At 36.3% G+C, this 19,496-nt stretch overlaps 1 protein-coding gene across 1 annotated transcript; it reads left to right on the top strand.

Moving 5' to 3' along the window:
- Positions 1-2,052: 2,052 nt before the first annotated feature.
- Positions 2,053-7,658, top strand: LOC149223243 (uncharacterized). Its single transcript, XM_089387842.1, has 4 exons — positions 2,053-2,994; positions 3,099-3,331; positions 3,451-4,404; positions 4,502-7,658. Exons 1-4 carry the CDS (start codon positions 2,053-2,055, stop codon positions 7,656-7,658), a joined length of 5,286 nt encoding a protein of 1,761 aa, XP_089243968.1.
- The last annotated feature ends 11,838 nt before the right edge of the window (positions 7,659-19,496 follow it).

Genomic DNA, 19,496 nt, shown 5'->3' with positions numbered 1-19,496 from the left:
AGTTGCTAACATCTAATACTAAAAATCTTAGGTGACACATGAAAAACCTAGTCATATAGAAACCCTAACGCTTGACCTCTAGGGTTTGTAGGTAATAGAGGGTATTGAGTAAACCCTAGTGTTGATTGAAGGAAAATATAATTTAATTTTTGTTATATCTAGGCTTTGTACTTGAAAACCCTAGGATTTAATCCTCCATTGTTGCATAGAAACCCTAAATTGACAAATTGACATCATGTTTTTGGTATCACATATTTTGCTTGGTTGTAATTATAAGTACTATAGGTATAAAGATCATGGATAAATTCAGAGGGATCACTTCAAGGAAACCCTACAATGTTTGTAAAAAGAGAAACTCAAGGAATGTCTAAGACCATAATGTTTTATAGCTAAACTTATTCATTAAAAGATATGGTCATTTTGAAGTTTGTCTTGTATTACTAACTTTCTTATGTTTAAGGTTTTGTATCATAATGATTCCTTTTAGGGCGATTAATCATTAGGTTGAATCTACCCTTATCATACTATCTCTTGTTTAATCATTTTTTGGTGAAACCCTAACCTTTAAGATTCACTATAAATCCCTAATCCTCTTGATGCTTAGGGTATGTTGACAATAAACCCCTTAATCTACTTAGGGTTTGTTGATAAAATCTAGAAATGAAATTCTACTAGTAATATTATAAAGCCTAAGTCTTTTAGGGTTTGTTATTAATGTTTAGTTTACATAATGAAACCCTAGATTGTTAGGGTTTGGTAAATTAGGGTTTATGAACAAAACCCTTAAAAGTAAAGTCCTAGGAATGAAACTATAGGTTTATAAGCTTCCACATAATTCAAACCCTAGTTTGGTCAAAATTGTTGGGGTTTGATGTTTGTATCTAGGGTTTATGATAAAACCTTAGTAAAATATTGATATGAGTAAATAATAACGAAACCCTATATATGAATTTCTAATTTTCTAATTTGATTGTTGGTATTCATTAATGAGATCTAGGGTTTGTAACAAAAACCCTAGTAAAGTCTCACATGAAATTCTAAGAGCATATTGTTGAAACCCTAGATGTATAATATGATTGGATTACTAACTTACCTCTGTTGATGATATCTAAGACTTTAAGTCTTGGTCATGAAATCTAAGGTTTGTGACAAAAACCTTAGTAAGTAAAAGATGTAATATGTGTTGATTATGAACCTAACTAATTAATGTCTAAAGCTTGATTATTTTGATGCTTCCATTGTAATGACATGATATAATCGAATCCATGCTTCTATGTATCTGTACTTGGTTTTACTTGTGGTTCAATATTTGCGGGTACATAATCTTCAAATATGTTAAATGATGAGCATGATAAAGGGAGATATAATAATGATGATGACATAAAAGATGAATAGATGACCTTGTTGTCAAGAGAAAGAATGATGTTCTTGAAGGAAGCTTTGAAATTTTGAAGTTCTTCGATGTAATGATGATGCAAAAGAAAGAGTATGTGTGACTAAAAGAATAAAAATTATTGGTGGACTTATTCCCTAATTAAGAAGAAACATGGATAAAGGAAAAATGTATATCTCCCTAGTTAAGAGGGAGATTGGTTGAAAATTAATCTCTTCAAGTTGATAACCTGATATAAAGATCATAAGGATTATTGATATTGGACAATAGATAAAGCATTACATATAGGTTGTTCATGATTGATGAATTTGCAAAAGAAAAAAGAAAAAAACTTGCTTACATTGTAAAGTGTTGAGGTTGAGTTTGGTGTTGCTGAAAAATTGAAGGAAGCTTCCAAAGAGATATATTTGCACAATATGATCATGATTTAAGAAACATCATAATAAATAAAAACCCCAAAGGTTTGTGCTAAACCTATATGTATATATTGAAAGTTTAATGTTGATTGAGATTGTAATTCTGCAAGATCTCTCCGTAAGAAGGCTGAACGTTTTGAAGCATGCAACAACATAAACTTTGAAATGGGAATAGTTAACTCAAAACCAGAACTCTAGCCAAAAAACCCCAAAAAAACATGAAAAACAATCTGAAAATGAAAAATGTTGATGTTAAAAAACCTCGCGCGTCTGCCCTGCTCCCTGCCTGCTGCAGCTCGCCTCAGCCCTTGCGCTCTGCGCCCTTCAGGCCCCTCGCGTCCCCCTGCCGATCCAATGGAGGGCAGCGGGGATCCTGATCCCCCTCTTACACCTCCGGAGGTGATGGCCTTTCGCGCGATGATTGCCGCTGGAACAAAGCGCCCGCCCTCAGGTACGCAGAAGAAGTTTGTGAAAAAGCTGGACTCGATCCCTTCAGTAGCTTTACCTGAACAAGAAACTTGCAAAGCTGCAATGAACCTTGCGGAGAGAGGCCTCATAGGCCAGTTCACAGGTCTCTGGCCATCACCTAAGTCGGTGGAGGATTGGACTCAAAGGAACTGGAAGCCCCTGATCAAAGAAGGAGTTAAGAGCTATTTCGTAGGTAAGGGTTTCTTCGTGTTTGTCTTTGAAAACCCAGATGATAAAGGCTTGATCTTCAGAAATGGACCGTATTTTATGGGGCCGCAGGGCCTATACTTGAACAAATGGGCACCAGATTTTGACCCCACCCAGGACATCCCTACTGCAGTCCCGGTCTGGGTCAGGCTCCCTCACTTGCCTCTGCATTGCTGGAACCAAAAATCCCTCCAAATCATAGGTAACGCCCTGGGAAAATATATAGATCAGGCAGCGAGAAAAGACCAGTATTCATGTGCCCGTATTTGTGTAGAAGTGGACTTAGAGGAGGGGTTACCGGAAGCCATCAATCTCACTGTAGCTGGGTGGTCGTATGTCCAGGAGTTGGACTACGAACAGTTACCCTTTAAATGCAGACATTGCCACAGCCATGGTCACTTTGCAAAGAACTGCAAAAAGAGAGCAGAGGAGCAAGCAGAAAAACAGAATGGGGAACAATGGACCCTCGTCCAGAAGAATGCATCCACAAAAAAAAAGGAAATGGCAAAGGTTCCACGGAAGGAGATCCTAGCACCAGTAAAGCCAACCAGGAAACAGAAGCAAATCCTAAAGATACGGACAAGGATCAGACTAATCAAGCTATCCCAATCCAGGAGAATGAAGAACAAGTGGATATTCCTATTCTAAACAAGGAGGCAGGGGAAGCAATCCAGAGGGAGGCTAACCAGGGCAGCCCATCGAATCCCACATATGCAGAGATAGCAAAGAAAAAACCAATTGAAAGCTCTAGCTCCTCAGAGGACGAAATCTATGAGCGCCAAACGAAAAAAGCAGGAAGGAAATCCCGCAAAGAAAAAAGGGAGGAGGAGGCAGAGAGACTCAAAACGCAAGGAAGCCAAGCCACCATAGAAATGACTATTGGGCGAAACACCAGACCAAGGCCCTCCAAGGGAGGGCTCAACACCCCCTCAAGTAAATAATGAATCTCGTCTCTTGGAACTGCAGAGGTCTGGGGAACCCCTCTAAAATAGAGGCAGTCAAGGATCTTATGAAAGCGGAGCCCTCAGATATCCTCATGCTCCAAGAGACCAAAATAGAAGGGCATGCCCTTCTAGAGATCAGCAGTTCAAAGTGGAACAAAAAAGCAGGCAAAGCGGTCAGCTCAAGGGGTACATCTGGAGGGCTGGCAACACTCTGGAATGATGACCTTTTTCAGCTGGAAAATCACAAGGAAACTCAGCATTGGATCCAAACTGAATTGATGCACAAAACAAGTAAGCTATCTATCTCCCTTTTTAATCTTTATGTACCTGTTTCTTACCATGAAAAGAGAGAATGTTGGAACTCTCTATCAACATTTCTAGAACAGACTTCCCCCAGCAACATTATCATAGCAGGGGATCTAAACATTATTATGAAAGCAAAAGAAAAGAGGGGAGGGACAAATAACAGAGACCCCATGCTAGATGAGGTGGAGGATCTCTTCCAACGTTGGGACTTGCTGGACTTCAACCCCATCAGAGGCATCTACACATGGTCCAATAATAGAGTGGGAACGGATCACATCTCAGCTCGGTTAGACAGATTCATGGTTCAAAGCTCCATAATGATGAACAAAAAAATAATAACCACTAAAATTTTGCCCAAACTGGCCTCGGACCATAAACCCATCCAGCTCCTCCTGGAAGATGAAGAAGACCTAGGACCCATACCTTTCCGATTCAGCCCCCTATGGATTGAGAAGGAAGGCTTTGAAGAGACAGTAAAGGCAGCCTGGGACAAATCATTTATGGGATCCCCTAGTTATGTCTGGGAGCAAAAGCTAAAGGCAACTAAATATGCGTTGAAGAACTGGATAAAGAAGCCAGAACACACTCCTACTGAGCAAAGAAAGGAGTCAGTCCAGGCACTGCAAAATTTGCAAACAGAGATGGAAAACAAAGATATAACTTCAGATCTGTTGGAGAAAGAAACGAAAGCTCAATGTTCTGCACACCAAACCTTCAAAAAGGAGGAAGAATACTGGCGATTAAAATCCAGGAGCTTGTGGTTGAAGGCTGGAGACAGAAACACCTCCTACTTCCACCGTCAGATTGACTAGGAATCACATAGCAGAGATCAAAACTCCAGAGGGCATTGTATGCAAAAGTTATAATCAGATCAAGGCAGCTGCAGAAAACTACTTCAGGAATCTTTATAGGAAAGAAAACCACAACAATGATGAAGAAATTGCTGACTTCACGACTAATATCCCCACTCTGATTAGCCCTGAAGAAAATGCAGTCCTCTGCAGGCCAGCCACGGAGGAGGAAATTATTAAAGTCATCTGGTCCATGGACGCAGATAAGGCTCCCGGGCCTGATGGATTTACAGTCCATTTCTATAAGGCGTGTTGGCACATCATAAAAGTCGACCTATACAAAATGATAAGCGGATTCATGAGAAAGGCTAAGGTAGGCGGAGGAACAAATTCTACATATCTCGCTCTAATCCCCAAAGAGATCAACCCGGAGACATTCGCAAGGTTCAGGCCGATATCGTTGTGTAACGCCTCATACAAAATCCTGGCAAAATTGATCGCTAACAGGATTAAGCCGCTGCTAAAAAAATTGATCTCACCTTCTCAAGGCGGATTCGTGGAAGGCAGAAATATTATAGACAATGTAATACAGGTCCAAGAGATCATACATTCCAGCAAGCAGCGGAATGAAAAAGGCATGTTGGTCAAGTTAGATATGGCAAGCGCCTTTGACAGAGTGGACCGTTCATTCCTCTGCAAGGTCCTGCTGGCTTTTGGTTTTTCGCATCAATTCATTAATCTAATTAAAGCCTGCATAGGAAATCCTTGGATCGCCCCGTTAGTCAATGGCCGCCCCACGAACTTCTTTCAAACTCAGAGGGGCATCAGACAGGGATGCCCCCTCTCCCCGTCCCTGTACATCTTAATGGCGGAATCACTCAGTCGAAAACTTTCTGAGGAAAAATTAAGAGGCACCATCCCGGGCCTTAAGCCATTCCACGGAGCTGAAGCCCAGAACCATGCGTTATTTGCTGACGATACAATTCTTTTAGGCGGAGCTACCACAAGAATCGCCAGAGCCATAAACGCAACCCTCAACAAATATTGCAGAGTTTCAGGGGCGTTAATAAATGAAAATAAAACCGAAGTGTATAGCTGGAATATAGAGCAGAGGGAGCTATCAGACATAACCACGCTTCTTGGATTCAAAGGACAGGTAAACTGGGACAAATTCAGGTATCTGGGCCTCCCCATTACATCAGGAACAAATAAAAGATCGCTCTGGAGCGAAATAATTTCGAAAATCAAAGCTAAAATTGCAGCGTGGGGAGGTCACTGGCTGACGAAGGGAGGAAAGGTAATTTTAATCAAAGCAGTGCTCTCAGCGCTACCAATCTACCAGGCAGCGTTCCTCCTAGCTCCAAGAAATGTGACAGAGCAAATTTCCAAATTGCTCAGAGACTTCCTGTGGCAGGGAGGAAAGGGAAATGAAAATAAAATTCATTTGGTGAAATGGGACGTGGTTAAAAAAACAAAGGCAGATGGAGGGCTGCAAATCAGAGACCCAGCTCTCATAAATTTAGCATTGGGAGGAAAGATCCTTTGGAAGCTGATCCATGAACCCACACATCCGGTCAGTGAATTGCTGAGATCCAAATACAGTCCCAACAAAACCCTTAGCAATCTCCAGAATGCAAATACAGCCAATAGCACGCAGGTTTGGAAACTTTGCTGCAGGAGCAGTAAGTTCTTCATCAAACATGTCTACAAGATCCCGGGCAATGGCAAGCGCACCCATCTGTGGAATGACAGAATTATGGGGAAAGAACCCTTGAGGGACAATGAGGACATAGCTGATCTCAGGGATTGGCTGAAGCAGGCAGGAGTTAATACTATATTCGATTTGTCAAAGTGGGATCAACGTGGGGATTGGGCAGGATGGGATTTCCAAGGAGTTCCAGAGAGGTTAACACACCAACAAACTATGTTTGAAGACTTGTTGGAGGAAGCAGCGCCCACCAACAGAACCATGAAAGACAAATGGGGTTGGGGCCAGTCCGGAGTCTACACAACAACAGCAGGATATAGAGCAGTGCAGGCCTCAAAAAACAGCAGTGAAAATTCGGTCTTTTGGAAGAATGTCTGGGATCCATTAGCCCTTCCGAAAGTGAACTTCTTTTTCTGGACCCTGGCTCATAACAAACTCTTAACTGGCGACAACTTGGTAAAAAGGAATATAGCAGGACCCCACAGATGTGCACTTTGCAACAACAACTTAGAAACAGCTCAGCACCTTTTTTTGGAATGCAATTTTGCAAAACAGGTATGGAGCATTATTTTACAAAATTTTCAGATTACTTTTCCTTCACAAACCTCTGTTGCAGATTTATATGCCAACTGGAATAGAATCTACCCTCAGTGCATCCCCTCCAAATCATTCTGGAAAAAAATATGGACAACTATCCCAAAGTATGTATGCTGGCAGCTCTGGTTAGCTCGAAATCAGCAGATCTTCAGAGAGATAAGGCACACTCCATTGCAAGTAGCAGCAAAAGCTAAATCTTTCCTACTGGAAGCAGCTCAACAACAGTATTTTAAAGAAGACCCTCTGCTACTGCCTGAAGAAAAAAGATGGCTTGGTGCGCTAGAGCCCTATCCACACAAGCAGCTACTATCTCCAAAAAAGGCAAATCAGGAATGGCGCATAAGAGAAGAAGATGACAAATTCCAACTATGGTGGCGGACACAAAATTTAACCACTATTTTCTTTGACGGAGCATCCAAAGGTAACCCAGGAAGTGCAGGTGCAGGGGGAGTCATATACTCCACAGATGGGATTGCAAAAGACTGCTTCAGCTGGGGACTCGGCCAGAAATCTAACAACCAAGCAGAGATTCTTGGGCTACTGAAAGCATGCAACATTGCAAGAGACAAAGGAGTTAAAGATCTCCAAGTGTTTGGAGATTCAGAGCTAATAATAAAGAGCCTGAAGATGGGAAACCCCTTTAGAAATGCCAGCCTAAACAAAATTCTGGACAGGTTGAAGAGAGTTCTTTTAGACTTTGATACATGTAAGTTTTATCATATCCTCAGAAAGTCAAACGGGGAAGCGGATCAGCTGGCAAACAAAGGCAGCTCTTTGATGAAAGGACTCCTAATTGTAAACAGCGAAAGCACTATACATATGCCTTGAAAATCAAGCAGATTTAAAACAGCAATAGGGAGAAGTGTGTAATGTAACTGGAGCCGCTTGGGATTAGATCCAAGAATTTTCAAATCAATAAAATCATAACCGTTTTAGTTATTAAAAAAAAAAAATGTTGATGTTCGAATAAAGTTTATTTTTCAACATTTTTTTGCAATGACGTTACGGATAAATTGTCATGACTCAAAAAACCCTTAAATTTTTTACAATTTTTCAACCATGGAATTAAAACAAAATATCACGACTACAAAAAACTTAAGTTTTCAACATATTTCAACCATGGCATTATGAAATTTTCTATGACTAATTTTTTTACAAATAAATACTTGAATGAAAGAGTCATTATAAGAAGAGTGTTTTTTCCCAAATGCTAAAAGTATTACAACTTCAAAATCTTACCCTAAGACAACTTGACACATTGTAGCAAAAATTTAAAAATAAACCATCAAATTGACAAGCAGTATAGATGAACTGACCCATTCTAATGAAAGATTAAAGACCAACCATTAAATTGACACATTGTGGGGTTGGACTTGATACATTATAACGAAAACTTTAGAATCAACTATCAAATTGACACATAATGGGATCGGGTTGCTAGTTGAGGGTGAACACGAACCCTGCAGGAAAAATAAAATGAAACAAAATAATAAATAAATAAAAATGAAAAATACAAAAGAAAATAAAAATTAAAACCGTGAAAAAAAAAGCAAAAAAAATACAGGAAGTTTAAAAAATAATAACAAGTAAATAAAAAACTATATTAAAACATAAAAAAGAAAATGTGACTTAAAAAAAAACAAAAACAAAAACAAACAAACAAATATATATATATATATATATATATATATATATATATATATATATATATATATATATATATATATATTGTGTAAGTAAGCATTTGTATTAAAAGGAAAATATAGTACAAAAACTCTGCAGCTGCAGAAAACGGGCCGCTAAATAGCAGGCCTAGCTTCAGTAGACTAAAAAGAAAAAGACAGCCCACCACGCAGGGCGGCAAAGAAACACTAGACTGAGTGCGCAGCCGGAAAGGATAAAATAACCACCTCGGCTCCCAAGGGAGGAAAAGACTAGGGCAGAGCTAAACAAACAGAAACCAGAAGAAGAGAGAAGACTGGCCAAAACCAAAGATTCTACACAACGAGGGTGGAATCATTTGGTCGTCCTTTTTTTCCTTTCTTTTTACCTACTTTGACCCAACCACTTGGACTCTGATGGTTTGGTATGATCTGAAGACTGTGTTGGGCTGAGGGTGAAAGCTCCTTGTCTGAATCAGAAGGAGAAGCCTCATGAGTACGTTTCTGAGAAATAGGAGGGACTGTGGCTTCCTCATGACAAACCGATGTTGAAACCTGTGCTGGCGTTTCGTCCATGATTTCCTCATCTATCTCCTCGTCCTCGTCCTCTTCATCTGAGCTGGAAAGGATATCCAATGGGGGAGGATCATGAGGTTTCCAGCTTTTGGATTCTGGCTTAGAGTTGGCCTTCTTTTTTTGGGGGGGCAATGAAGGACACAAATTTTGAAGGTGCCCTGTGAGATGGCAATTGCGGCAGCGAAAGGCTGTATTCTCGAAATCCAGGGATTGAGTCCAATGGAAGTCTCCTATTTTTAGAATGATTTGATCGGGTAGTCCTTTGCTTATGTCTATTTCTGCGCAGATTCTGGCGTAGGTGTAAATTCCTTTTTGCCCTCTTGAGGCATCTGTGTTGAGGAAACGTCCTAAGGAATTACCGATTCCTTCAAAAACAGCAAAGTGCCATAGATGCGCTGGAAGGTTGGGAAGTCTAACCCAGATTGGCAGTTTGGTAATGACTGTTGTGGATGGATCAAAGTCTTGGAACCATGGAGTGAGGAATAATCCGACAGAATTCCAAAACCATGGGCCTTCTGTTAGAACTCTTTGGTAGTCCTCATTGTCAACAAACAGGGTGATGAAAAATCCTTTTGAACAAAGAATGACCTTGCAATTCTTGGTCCAATTTGAGTGAATCCATTGATACAGATCTGCTGTGCGAGGCCAGAGACCATTGAACCTGCATATGATGCCTGTCTCTGCAAACACCTGGTGAGTCCTTTCCAGCGAAGGATCATTTATTTCAATGGATGGGGTTTCCTCCAGCTTGTCTACTAAGAATGGCTTAGGAGCTTGAACTGGTGAGACATTTTCCTTGGGCTTCTGAGCATGGACGACATCCTTATAGGAAAATGTTGCAGCAGAGGAAGACTGTCCAACAACTCCCCCTCTCAGTCGAAGGGATAAAGTGATGGAAGCATTTCTCTGAATGTTATAACAGGAAAGGGGGCATGAGTCCTCCAATTGTTTTCCTTCGAGGAGGAGACGCTGAAGGGCAGTAGGAATCCCCTCTTTATCTTCCAATTTCTGCTTAAGGTCCTGCACTAGATCTGAAGGTTTCACCCACTGCAACAAAGTGTTGCCGGAGAGGAGCACAATCAGAATCTGATAAGGTGCTGAGTCATTTGTTTTTTGCTTGCTGCTGTGCTTTCCAGCGCATTTCGTTTGATCTGAAACAGAGAACATGCCTCTGTTTGGGAGAAAATCTCGTAGGGGTGTTTTGTCAAACAAAAGCCCCGCATCCTCCTGATACTTCCCGAGCTTGCATAGGCAAGAGGCTCCCCTGTCCACTGAGCCTTGTGAGTCATGCCTGAATCCTAATACCTTTCCAGCACATTCATTATGAGCTGAGATAGAGATTAGGCCCCTATTTGGGTCCAAATCTCGGAGGGGCTTTTTGTCAAACACTTGCCCCGTAGCCTTCTTGGATCTGAAATGAAGAGGTTGACGATGTTGGTTCTGGATTCCCACGCTCCTAATTTCCCCCACTCTCCAAATCCACTCCCTTTGGACACTGTTGGCCGCTGCAACCGGGGCGCCATCATCCGAATCTAAGCAATTTCGCGTAGTCAATCCTGTCCTTCGGCACTGGAAGGCCCTTCCTGTAGAGCCGCCGACTCCTTCTGTCTTCAAACCCCACGAAACAGAGTCCAACACTGGCTTCCGGCTGTTTTCAGAAAGGGATTTCACCGTGAACCCCTTCGTGCCTGCGTGAGCCCTTGGCCCAAGAGCATCGGCTAGAATCGTAGGAAAAATCGGAGAACCCCATGCGGCTTCTTTAACTCTGCACCAAAGGCTATGCGAGCCAACATCAGAACTCCAATGGCGGGGGAAAGGGCCATCAGGCCTTGGAACGACGGAGTCCTGAACCGAATCCATGAATCTTTGCACCAGGGACTTGGAGCACTTTAGCATTAGAGAAAGGAAAGCACTCAACATTATATCTATATATATATATATATATATATATATATATATATATATATATATAAACATGGCAAAAAAATAAGAAATAAAATATATAAAAAATGACAAAAAAACCAAACATAAAAATGTAAAAAGAAACAAAATTAACTTAAAAATGATAATTTTTTTAAAAATTATATACAAATAAAAGCAAATAAAAAATAAAAAAGTACAAAAAATTATTACTAAAATAAAATTAAAAAAATAAAGCATCATTAAAAATAATTAAAATCATAAAAAACTTAAAAAAAATAAAATAATAATAATAATAATTAAAACTTTTTGAATCATAAAAAGATTAGAAAACATAAATCTTTAAAAAAACAAACTCAAAAATTAAAAAATTGAAAATTGAAAAAATGATCGATCATTGCCCCACCCTTGGCGGCCCAACGAGTCCTAGGGGGAGGAGGCCTGATTCACACAACACCCTATTGCCCCATCCCAATAGCCCAATGGACCCGTGGGGGATGAGGCCCAATTTTGAGAATCGAGCTTCCACCCCCTGGGGCCCATTCCCTCTCACCCCACTCTCGCAGCCCAACGGACCCCAGGGGGTGGAGGCCCGATTTCGAGAATTGAGCCTTCACCCCCTGGACCATTCGGATCAGGGGGGTGGGGCCTTAGCAAGGCATTTTTTTAACTTTATATATATATATATATATATATATATATATATTTTTTTTTAAAGGGTTATATTTTATAAATTATTTATGAATTTTTTTAATTAATTTTTTTTAAATAGGTTTCAATGTTTGCTTTTGTTTTAATGTTTTTTTTTTTATATTTTTATGATTTTTTAATGATTTTTTATTTCGTTTTTTATTTTTAATTATCTAGTATCATTTTTTTGTTTGTTCTAGAAATAATTTTATTATTATTATTATTATTTTTATAAATTATTTTTAAACTTTCTAAGTATATTTGCTTTATTTTTATTTTATATATATATATATATATATATATATATATTCCCATGTTTTTAATTTGATTATATTTGAATATATATGTTTCTTTGTTATTAATTTTTTTTAATTTTAGTTTTAGTTTTTATTTTTCAATAATTTAATTTTTGTTTTTTTTTAAGTCGTGGTTTTTTTTAATGTTTTAATATATCTTTTTATTTACTTGTTATTATTTTTTAAACTTGTTGCATTTTTTGTTTTTTATTTTTATTTTTTCGTTATTTGTCATTTTGATAATGCATTTTAAAGTGTCAAAAATATGCCTTAAAAAACAATGTTGATGATTTTCTTAATCCAAATGAAAATTACGAAAATTTAAAAAAATTATTCACACCTAATACATTACAAAATTTGAAGTATAAAAAATAAGCACTCTAAAAAAGGGGTTGATGCCTCATCAACACTTTTCAAAATCAACATGAAAATCATTAACATTTTTTAAAAAATGCTCATAGGAAAATTTAAGAGGTTGATGCCTCATCAACACTTTTCAAAATCAACTTGAAAATCATTAACATTAAAAAAAAAATGTTCATAGGAAAATTTAAAGTGTCTAAAATATGCTCCAAATAAAAAAAGGTGTATTATGAATCAACACTTTTCATAGTCGAATGATTTTTTTGCAACCTCGAAAAAACGGGTAATCGTATTAGTTCCCATTTCAAAGTTTACATTGTTATGCTTAGATTGGTGAATATAGTTGATTTACTTATTAAGGAGAGATAAAGAATCTTGGGATGACAAGATGCTTGAGAGCACATTTGGCTAGCCTGTGATGATGTCTAGATCCTGAAGTATGGAGTGTGACATTGGTCTTGGAGCTCCAACTTTGGATACACACCTAGATCACTGGGTTGGTGTTATAGTGAAAGCATGATCGTACCTAGAGTGACTGAAGCTTGGAACACACAATAGTCCCACCTAGATTAGATACCTTGGTCAAGTATCTAATCTGTAGCACTACGTGTGTTGGGTCAATGGTCAGTAGGTTAAAGAATGCATTGAGTTCTCTAGGATTTTTGTTGATTCAAAGTAAAAGCTATGTCTTATTCTCCTCCATTAAGTCAGTTTTTTCTCCTATTCATGTCAGCCTCTCCTATTATTCATGTTGACCTTAATATACAAACATAGACAACTATTGATACCAAATTGAACTCAACCCATTTGGAGGAAAGTTAAGCAAGTTTGGATCAGCTATAGGACAACAAAATTGCGAGATCAAAGTTTTCGATAGGACAATGCAATTATAGGAAACGAAGGTACAAAGATGGAACAATGTAATTGCAGAACCATATTTTTGTTTGAGCAGCAAATATTTTTTTTTTTGCTATGGAGAAATATAGTCGAAGGTTCAAGTTTGTAGTGAAGCAACAAAATTACAAGAGCTAAGAAGCAGATGCTTAATTTTGGCTATCTTCAGAAGAAGATGACTTGATAGATGGAGAAAAGACAAGTGCCATAGTAAAAAAGGTCTTGGTCTGTCTCACTTTGATTTGTATCTACTAAGGAAGTGTTTAACTGGGTTTTCCCCTACTTAGGGGTTTTGCCTTGGTTGAGTGCCTACATCTTGTGTTTGTGATCTTCATTTGTTTGGCATTTATCTTGATGATGAAGAAACATGATAAAAACAACAAGAAGTAATATAACATCACAAGAATTTGTCAAAGTAAGAGAAATCAAGCTAAAAAGAAAACCTAATCATATTTCCCTAGATTTCTCAACACACTTCACCCATCTTTAGGGATAAAAAACTGAATTGATGATACGAAGATTGTAAAACCTTAAATACATAGTATACGAACACGACCATTAGATAAGGAATATAAAAGGATTTGAAGGTTAACCTAAATTAATTTGATTTGATTTACTATTAAATATTAAAGATTAAATTAATACTAAATTATAAATCACGGTGAGGTGAAATTGAAATATAAAATTTTAGAATTGAGAATAATATAATTTAGAATTATATTATTCTCAATTATAAAATTTTATATTTCAATTTCACCTCACCGTGATTTATAATTTAGTATTAATTTAATTTTTGATATTTAACAATAATTTAAATTAAATAAATTTAGATTAGCATTCAAATCTTTCTCTATCTCTTCTCTAACAGTGGTGTTCTTATGTTATTTATTCAAGGCCTGACACTCTTCATATTATCAATTCAGTTTTTTGTCCGTGAAGATGGGTGAAGTGTTCACTCAAAATGTCAGACATCTTATTAAGAATACATAGTTGTCCATAAATATTCAACACCGTCATCAAATTATGAACTGTGGAAATTTACATACTAAAATTACTTTACTTATTAAACTTATTGCAAGGATCTTAAAGAATATTTTTTATTTTCTTTTAATTTTGTTTAATTTAATATCTTAACTTTTATTTCAATATATTTTAAATTTTTATTGTGCCAAGAGTTGTTCTACAACCCAAAATGGGAGAAATGTGTAGCCGTTAGATGTAACGTAAGAAAGATAGTATGTCAACATTTTTTAAATGTCGATAAATATATATAGAAAAAAGGTGTTGGCTACATATGTTTTAATTGTACCTAGTGGTGAAAAGGAAAATCGAATTCTATAGTCTTCCTTTTGAGGGAGCTAATCAATTGAGATTTGAAGTGGACAAATTATTTGATTATTGAGGCACAAGGGCTTTGCATAAATTTTGGTAGGTAGTAGCCACTAGTAAGTCTACACATTTAGAATTTTACTCCTACAAAATGAAATAATGGTGGGAAGTGATTCGTGATAAGTATATTTATTTACATATTATTTCTATCCATTTTTTAATGCAAAGACTTGCTTAAATTATAGTGGAAAGTAACTGATCATAAATGTGTTATTTATGTGAGTATGGGTTATTTTCAAGGATTTTATTTACTGCACAAATATCTAAAAAACATGCATGGGTATTGGAATCATATCCATAAATTACCCAGCATAAAATATGCGATGTAGTTATCTACATAGCATTAAATTATGCAAAGGCTACAATAATTCCTTCAAATATGGTCCAATCAAATGTTTGAAAAATGTTTTTTTTTTTAATAATATTAAGAATAATATTTATTTTTCAAAGTTAAACATTATAGGTTGCAATCATCAATACTAAACTAATAATGGTCAATGGAAAAATTGATTGTTAGAGTCCTACCTTAACAGAGACATAATGATTTTGTAACCAAATTTAAATTTAATTAATAAGACTTAATACTTACAATAAACTTTTACCATGGATATTATTAACTTGTAAATAGACTTTGTCACAATACCATGGCTTGTCAATACCACATTCCCAGAAACAATAACTTATTCTAGAATCAAAATATTTATAAAGGTGTAGTCTAGCTTATAGACAAAATATTTTTTTCCATCATAATCCAATGATACAATTTCAAGAAAGATTGTGATTTTTTTAGTCTAACTTATAGACTAAATGTCCCTTTTCATGGTAATCCAACGATACAATTTCAAGCAAGATTGTAATTTTTTGTTATTTAAAATACATTTTTGAATGCATAAATGGATTCAGCGCCTTAAAAAACCCATGGAGCACTTGAATTCTATAGATTAAACAAATTTAACTCAAGTTTTTCAAAATATCTCCCTGATTTTGGTTAATATTAATGTCATATTGTGTATAAGTTAGACTACGTCTTTAAAAATAATAATAATAATAATAATAATTTAATTTTATAACATTTTTTAGTTAAATCTGAAATAGAAAAGGATATACTTTTGATATATATCTGAACCCTTTACCCTCACTACTAAAAATACTCCATGGATATTCCATAGAGATTGAATCAAAGTTTTGATAAAATTAAAAATGAGAATACTTTTATATATACAGATGTGAAAATTATATTTTGTCAGCCTAGATCCATCTTAACTCTACATCTACCAAAATTGAGAGAGATCAAATCTTTTTTCACTCCAAAATAAGTTTACAACTCAAGAGATTTGATCCATCTTGGTGTGTTAGATCAAGAGTTAAGATAGATCTAGGTTGGTAATAAAAAAATAAAAAAATTATTATATATTTCAGGTTTATTTTTTTGGTAAGTCAACATTGTTTTATTATATCATGAGAATATTACATCGTGAGGAGTTTTGAGATAGTGCAAAATTGGCCTCACTCTGACTGGATTTGTTGGACTTCAAATACAAACAAAACAAAAGGGAGAGAAACTTTACAAAACAAGGCCTTATTACATCCATAGTCCAGCATGAAAAAAAATTACCCAAAAAGTATAGGCAGCCAATAAACATTCATGCAACTAAGGAGGAGGGACGGGGTTGACCTCTGTTGCTTGGGAAACATTTTCTGGGTGGTGAAAGGCTTCATGGATGTGAGATTCAATGTGGGCCATGCGAGTCTCAAACCTCTCCATGTAGGTCTAGAGATGCCTCTGGTTCCTTCTCAGTGTGGCCTGTCAATCCAGGATGTGACATTGGTTCTAGCAGATGACAGTTAAGTGACCAACCAAATCAGTGTTGTCCTCATTCTGACCTTGAGATAGTTGGTCAATTGTGCATTGGAGCAGGTGAATTTGAGCTTCGATAGAGTCAAAAAGGTGCAAGTAAATTAGCTTGGCTAGGCGATTTCCTGATTGGAGGATCCAATTATCTATCCCCCTCATGCTCCTCTCTTCCCTGAATTCATCCACCCCTCCTCAATTGTCCTTGTTGCCACTGCATTTGGAATGACCAACTTTCCTCTTAAAACCCCACTGGTATGGTCTTTCTCTCTAACACACAAGAACTCCTCCCCACGGGCACTCTACCTCTCCTCAAGTTTCTTACCATGCCACCATAAAGAAATATCTTGTTGAGGTTGAAACCACAGCTAAATTTTGTTATGTCAGCAACCCAATTGAAGCTACAACACACTACATCACATTCAACAGGGTTTTGTATTGAGGGTTCGACTCTAACTTCATTTACCTCCAGCCAAAGGACTAGCGAATTTTTAAACCTCAACCACCGAGAACGCTAAGGGGACCTACTCCTTCCCCCACTTGAGCAAGGCCATGGAACACCTAGTGTCTGGAGGTACTCCTTCCATGCATAAACAATTAAGAAACACCTGACAATAAACAAAAGGACAAGAAATTACCCAAGAGGAAGCATGTGTCAAGTTGAGAGCTACACTAGCATCCACAACAGTGTCGTCATGCTTCCTCTCCTTGCCACAGTTCGCCCAATGTCTACCTTTCTCCACACCAGGGTCCTAAGACAACTAACAACATCAAAGACTGAGAATTAAAAGGAACCAGCGAGTGAGAAGGACCAGATTCCTGGGCTTGTCCTACCACCTACAAAGGGATACAGAGTTGAGGAAGCTATCCTTGGCACCAACTCTATTACTCCAAGTACCTAAACCCATGTCTTTGCAAAATATAATACCAAGTGGTTCAGTTACCCTACTTAATAACTTTTGGCCTGCATCAAGAAACTTCGATGGGTAGGCTCCCAAGATGCAATTACTCCAAACCATGATTATTTGTTGCCCTGTGTGAGGGAGGGACGCCTTCTGTCATGTCGTCTACCTTGGGAAGCACCCCATCGAGGATTTTTTCTTTAGTATTTTAATAAATTATCCAATTTTCAATTATTAATTTTTATAAACCTTTCTCTTTTCTCTAAAAAATTAGTATTGAATTATTTTATATTACTTTACTTCTATCGTATAAAAAAATCTATTTATATTTATAAATAAATTAAAAGCACAATCTAAATGTTTTAATAAAATTATATTTTTATAATTAAAATGCTTTTTTAAATACATAAATAGATTCATTCTCATGAAAACTCTGAAAACATTCTAATTATACAAATTAAACAACTCAACTTTACTCTTCCAAAATCAAAATTCCCTAACTAAAAATTATACTCACAATCAAAACCAACAATATATTAAAATACAATCCAGTGCTAAAAATATTCAACAATATATTAAAATACAATCCAATACTAAAAATATTGAACTTAGACAACAAGAGTACACCTCCAATATATTCACGAAGGACTAGCATAAAAAAATTACTTTTTACATTTGAAAGGTAAGGTCCAATAATTACCTTATCATATTTAAATCGACCAACTCACTATTGACACGAGTAAGTGTGAAAAAAAGGTTTGCATAAATTAAACTGAAAACCATACCTAACTATTTAAGATAGCATTTAGAATTTGGTCATTTTATAATATAAATTGTTATTTTGTAGGTTTTGTTTTTTAGTTTGATTTTCTTCCCCTGCTTAATGGGGAGGAGGGCACTCATCTTTTCTTCATACTTTTGCAAAGAAATAGGGAGTGAAAATTGTTCCTTCCTTTAATTTCATTTTATCTATTTTCCGAGTCTTCTTTTGGGGAGGGTTGAAATTCTTCGTCTAATTATTTTTAAAATAATTTTTTTTAACGAGAGATTGAATGAGTTTTTGGGATTTTTTTCTCTTTGTAGACTTTGAATCTAGTGAGCTTCTTTTCTCTTGATTTAATAAATTAGTTTTATCTAATTCTACCTTTTCTTCTTTCAAATTTTCTTATTTAAAACTTGTACCAAAATTTCTTTAGTCATTTTTGGAATGATATCTTTTTTTTGGATAATAGATCTTTGAAATTTCGTTCTCTTTATCCTTGTGGACTTTAAATCTAATAACTTTTTTTAATTTGATGGACTAGTTTGATCTGTCTTTACCATTTCCTCTTCTCATCTTCTCATTCAAAATCTTCAATATGTTGCTAGATAAGCTGAACGGTTTCTCTGACGTATTTTTACATGCTAAAATTCCTTCCTTAGATTGTTGCTTCTTATACATTATAGGTATTTATTTAAATAATTAAGACTGTTTAAAAAGGTGGTGTTTTTATTGAAGTCTTAAGGCATATTTTTGTGGACTTTAAATCTAATAACTTTTTTTAATTTGATGGACTAGTTTGATCTATCTTTACCATTTCCTCTTCCCATCTTCTCATTCAAAATCTTCAATATGTTGCTAGATAAGATGGACGGTTTTTCTGACATATTTTTACATGCTAAAATTCCTTCCTTATATTGTTGCTTCTTATACATTATAGGTATTTATTTTAATAATTAAGACTGTTTAAAAAGGTGGTGTTTTTATTGTAGTCTAAGGCATAATTTTGTGAAAATACTCATAGTAAGTATTATACTCGAAAAATATTTTCTAATAGTTAAAAGACTTCAAAATGACTCCAACCCTTTATAATAATTTAAATTAAATAACTTTGAATCATTTCCTAAAGCCATATACATAACTTATTTTAAATATCTCCCAAAATAAGGACCCTCTTCTTTGTTGCCAATAATGACAAATACAAACCCATGCCACAAATACAAACCCATGCCACACTGATATCGAGAAATATCGTGAGGACATGATCCTAATACACATGATCCTAAGAGCTTGATACTGGTGCAAAATTATAGCTTTTCTCTTGGAAGAGGTTTTGGTGCAGAATCTCGTGGTTTCCCTCGGA

Source organism: Pinus tabuliformis, chromosome Q (assembly GCF_031772625.1).
Source record: "Pinus tabuliformis cultivar Carrire ecotype Pingquan chromosome Q, CPIR1, whole genome shotgun sequence".
In the NCBI taxonomy this organism is placed as follows: Eukaryota; Viridiplantae; Streptophyta; class Pinopsida; order Pinales; family Pinaceae; genus Pinus; species Pinus tabuliformis.
This window is presented reverse-complemented; position numbering and strand designations above follow the sequence as displayed.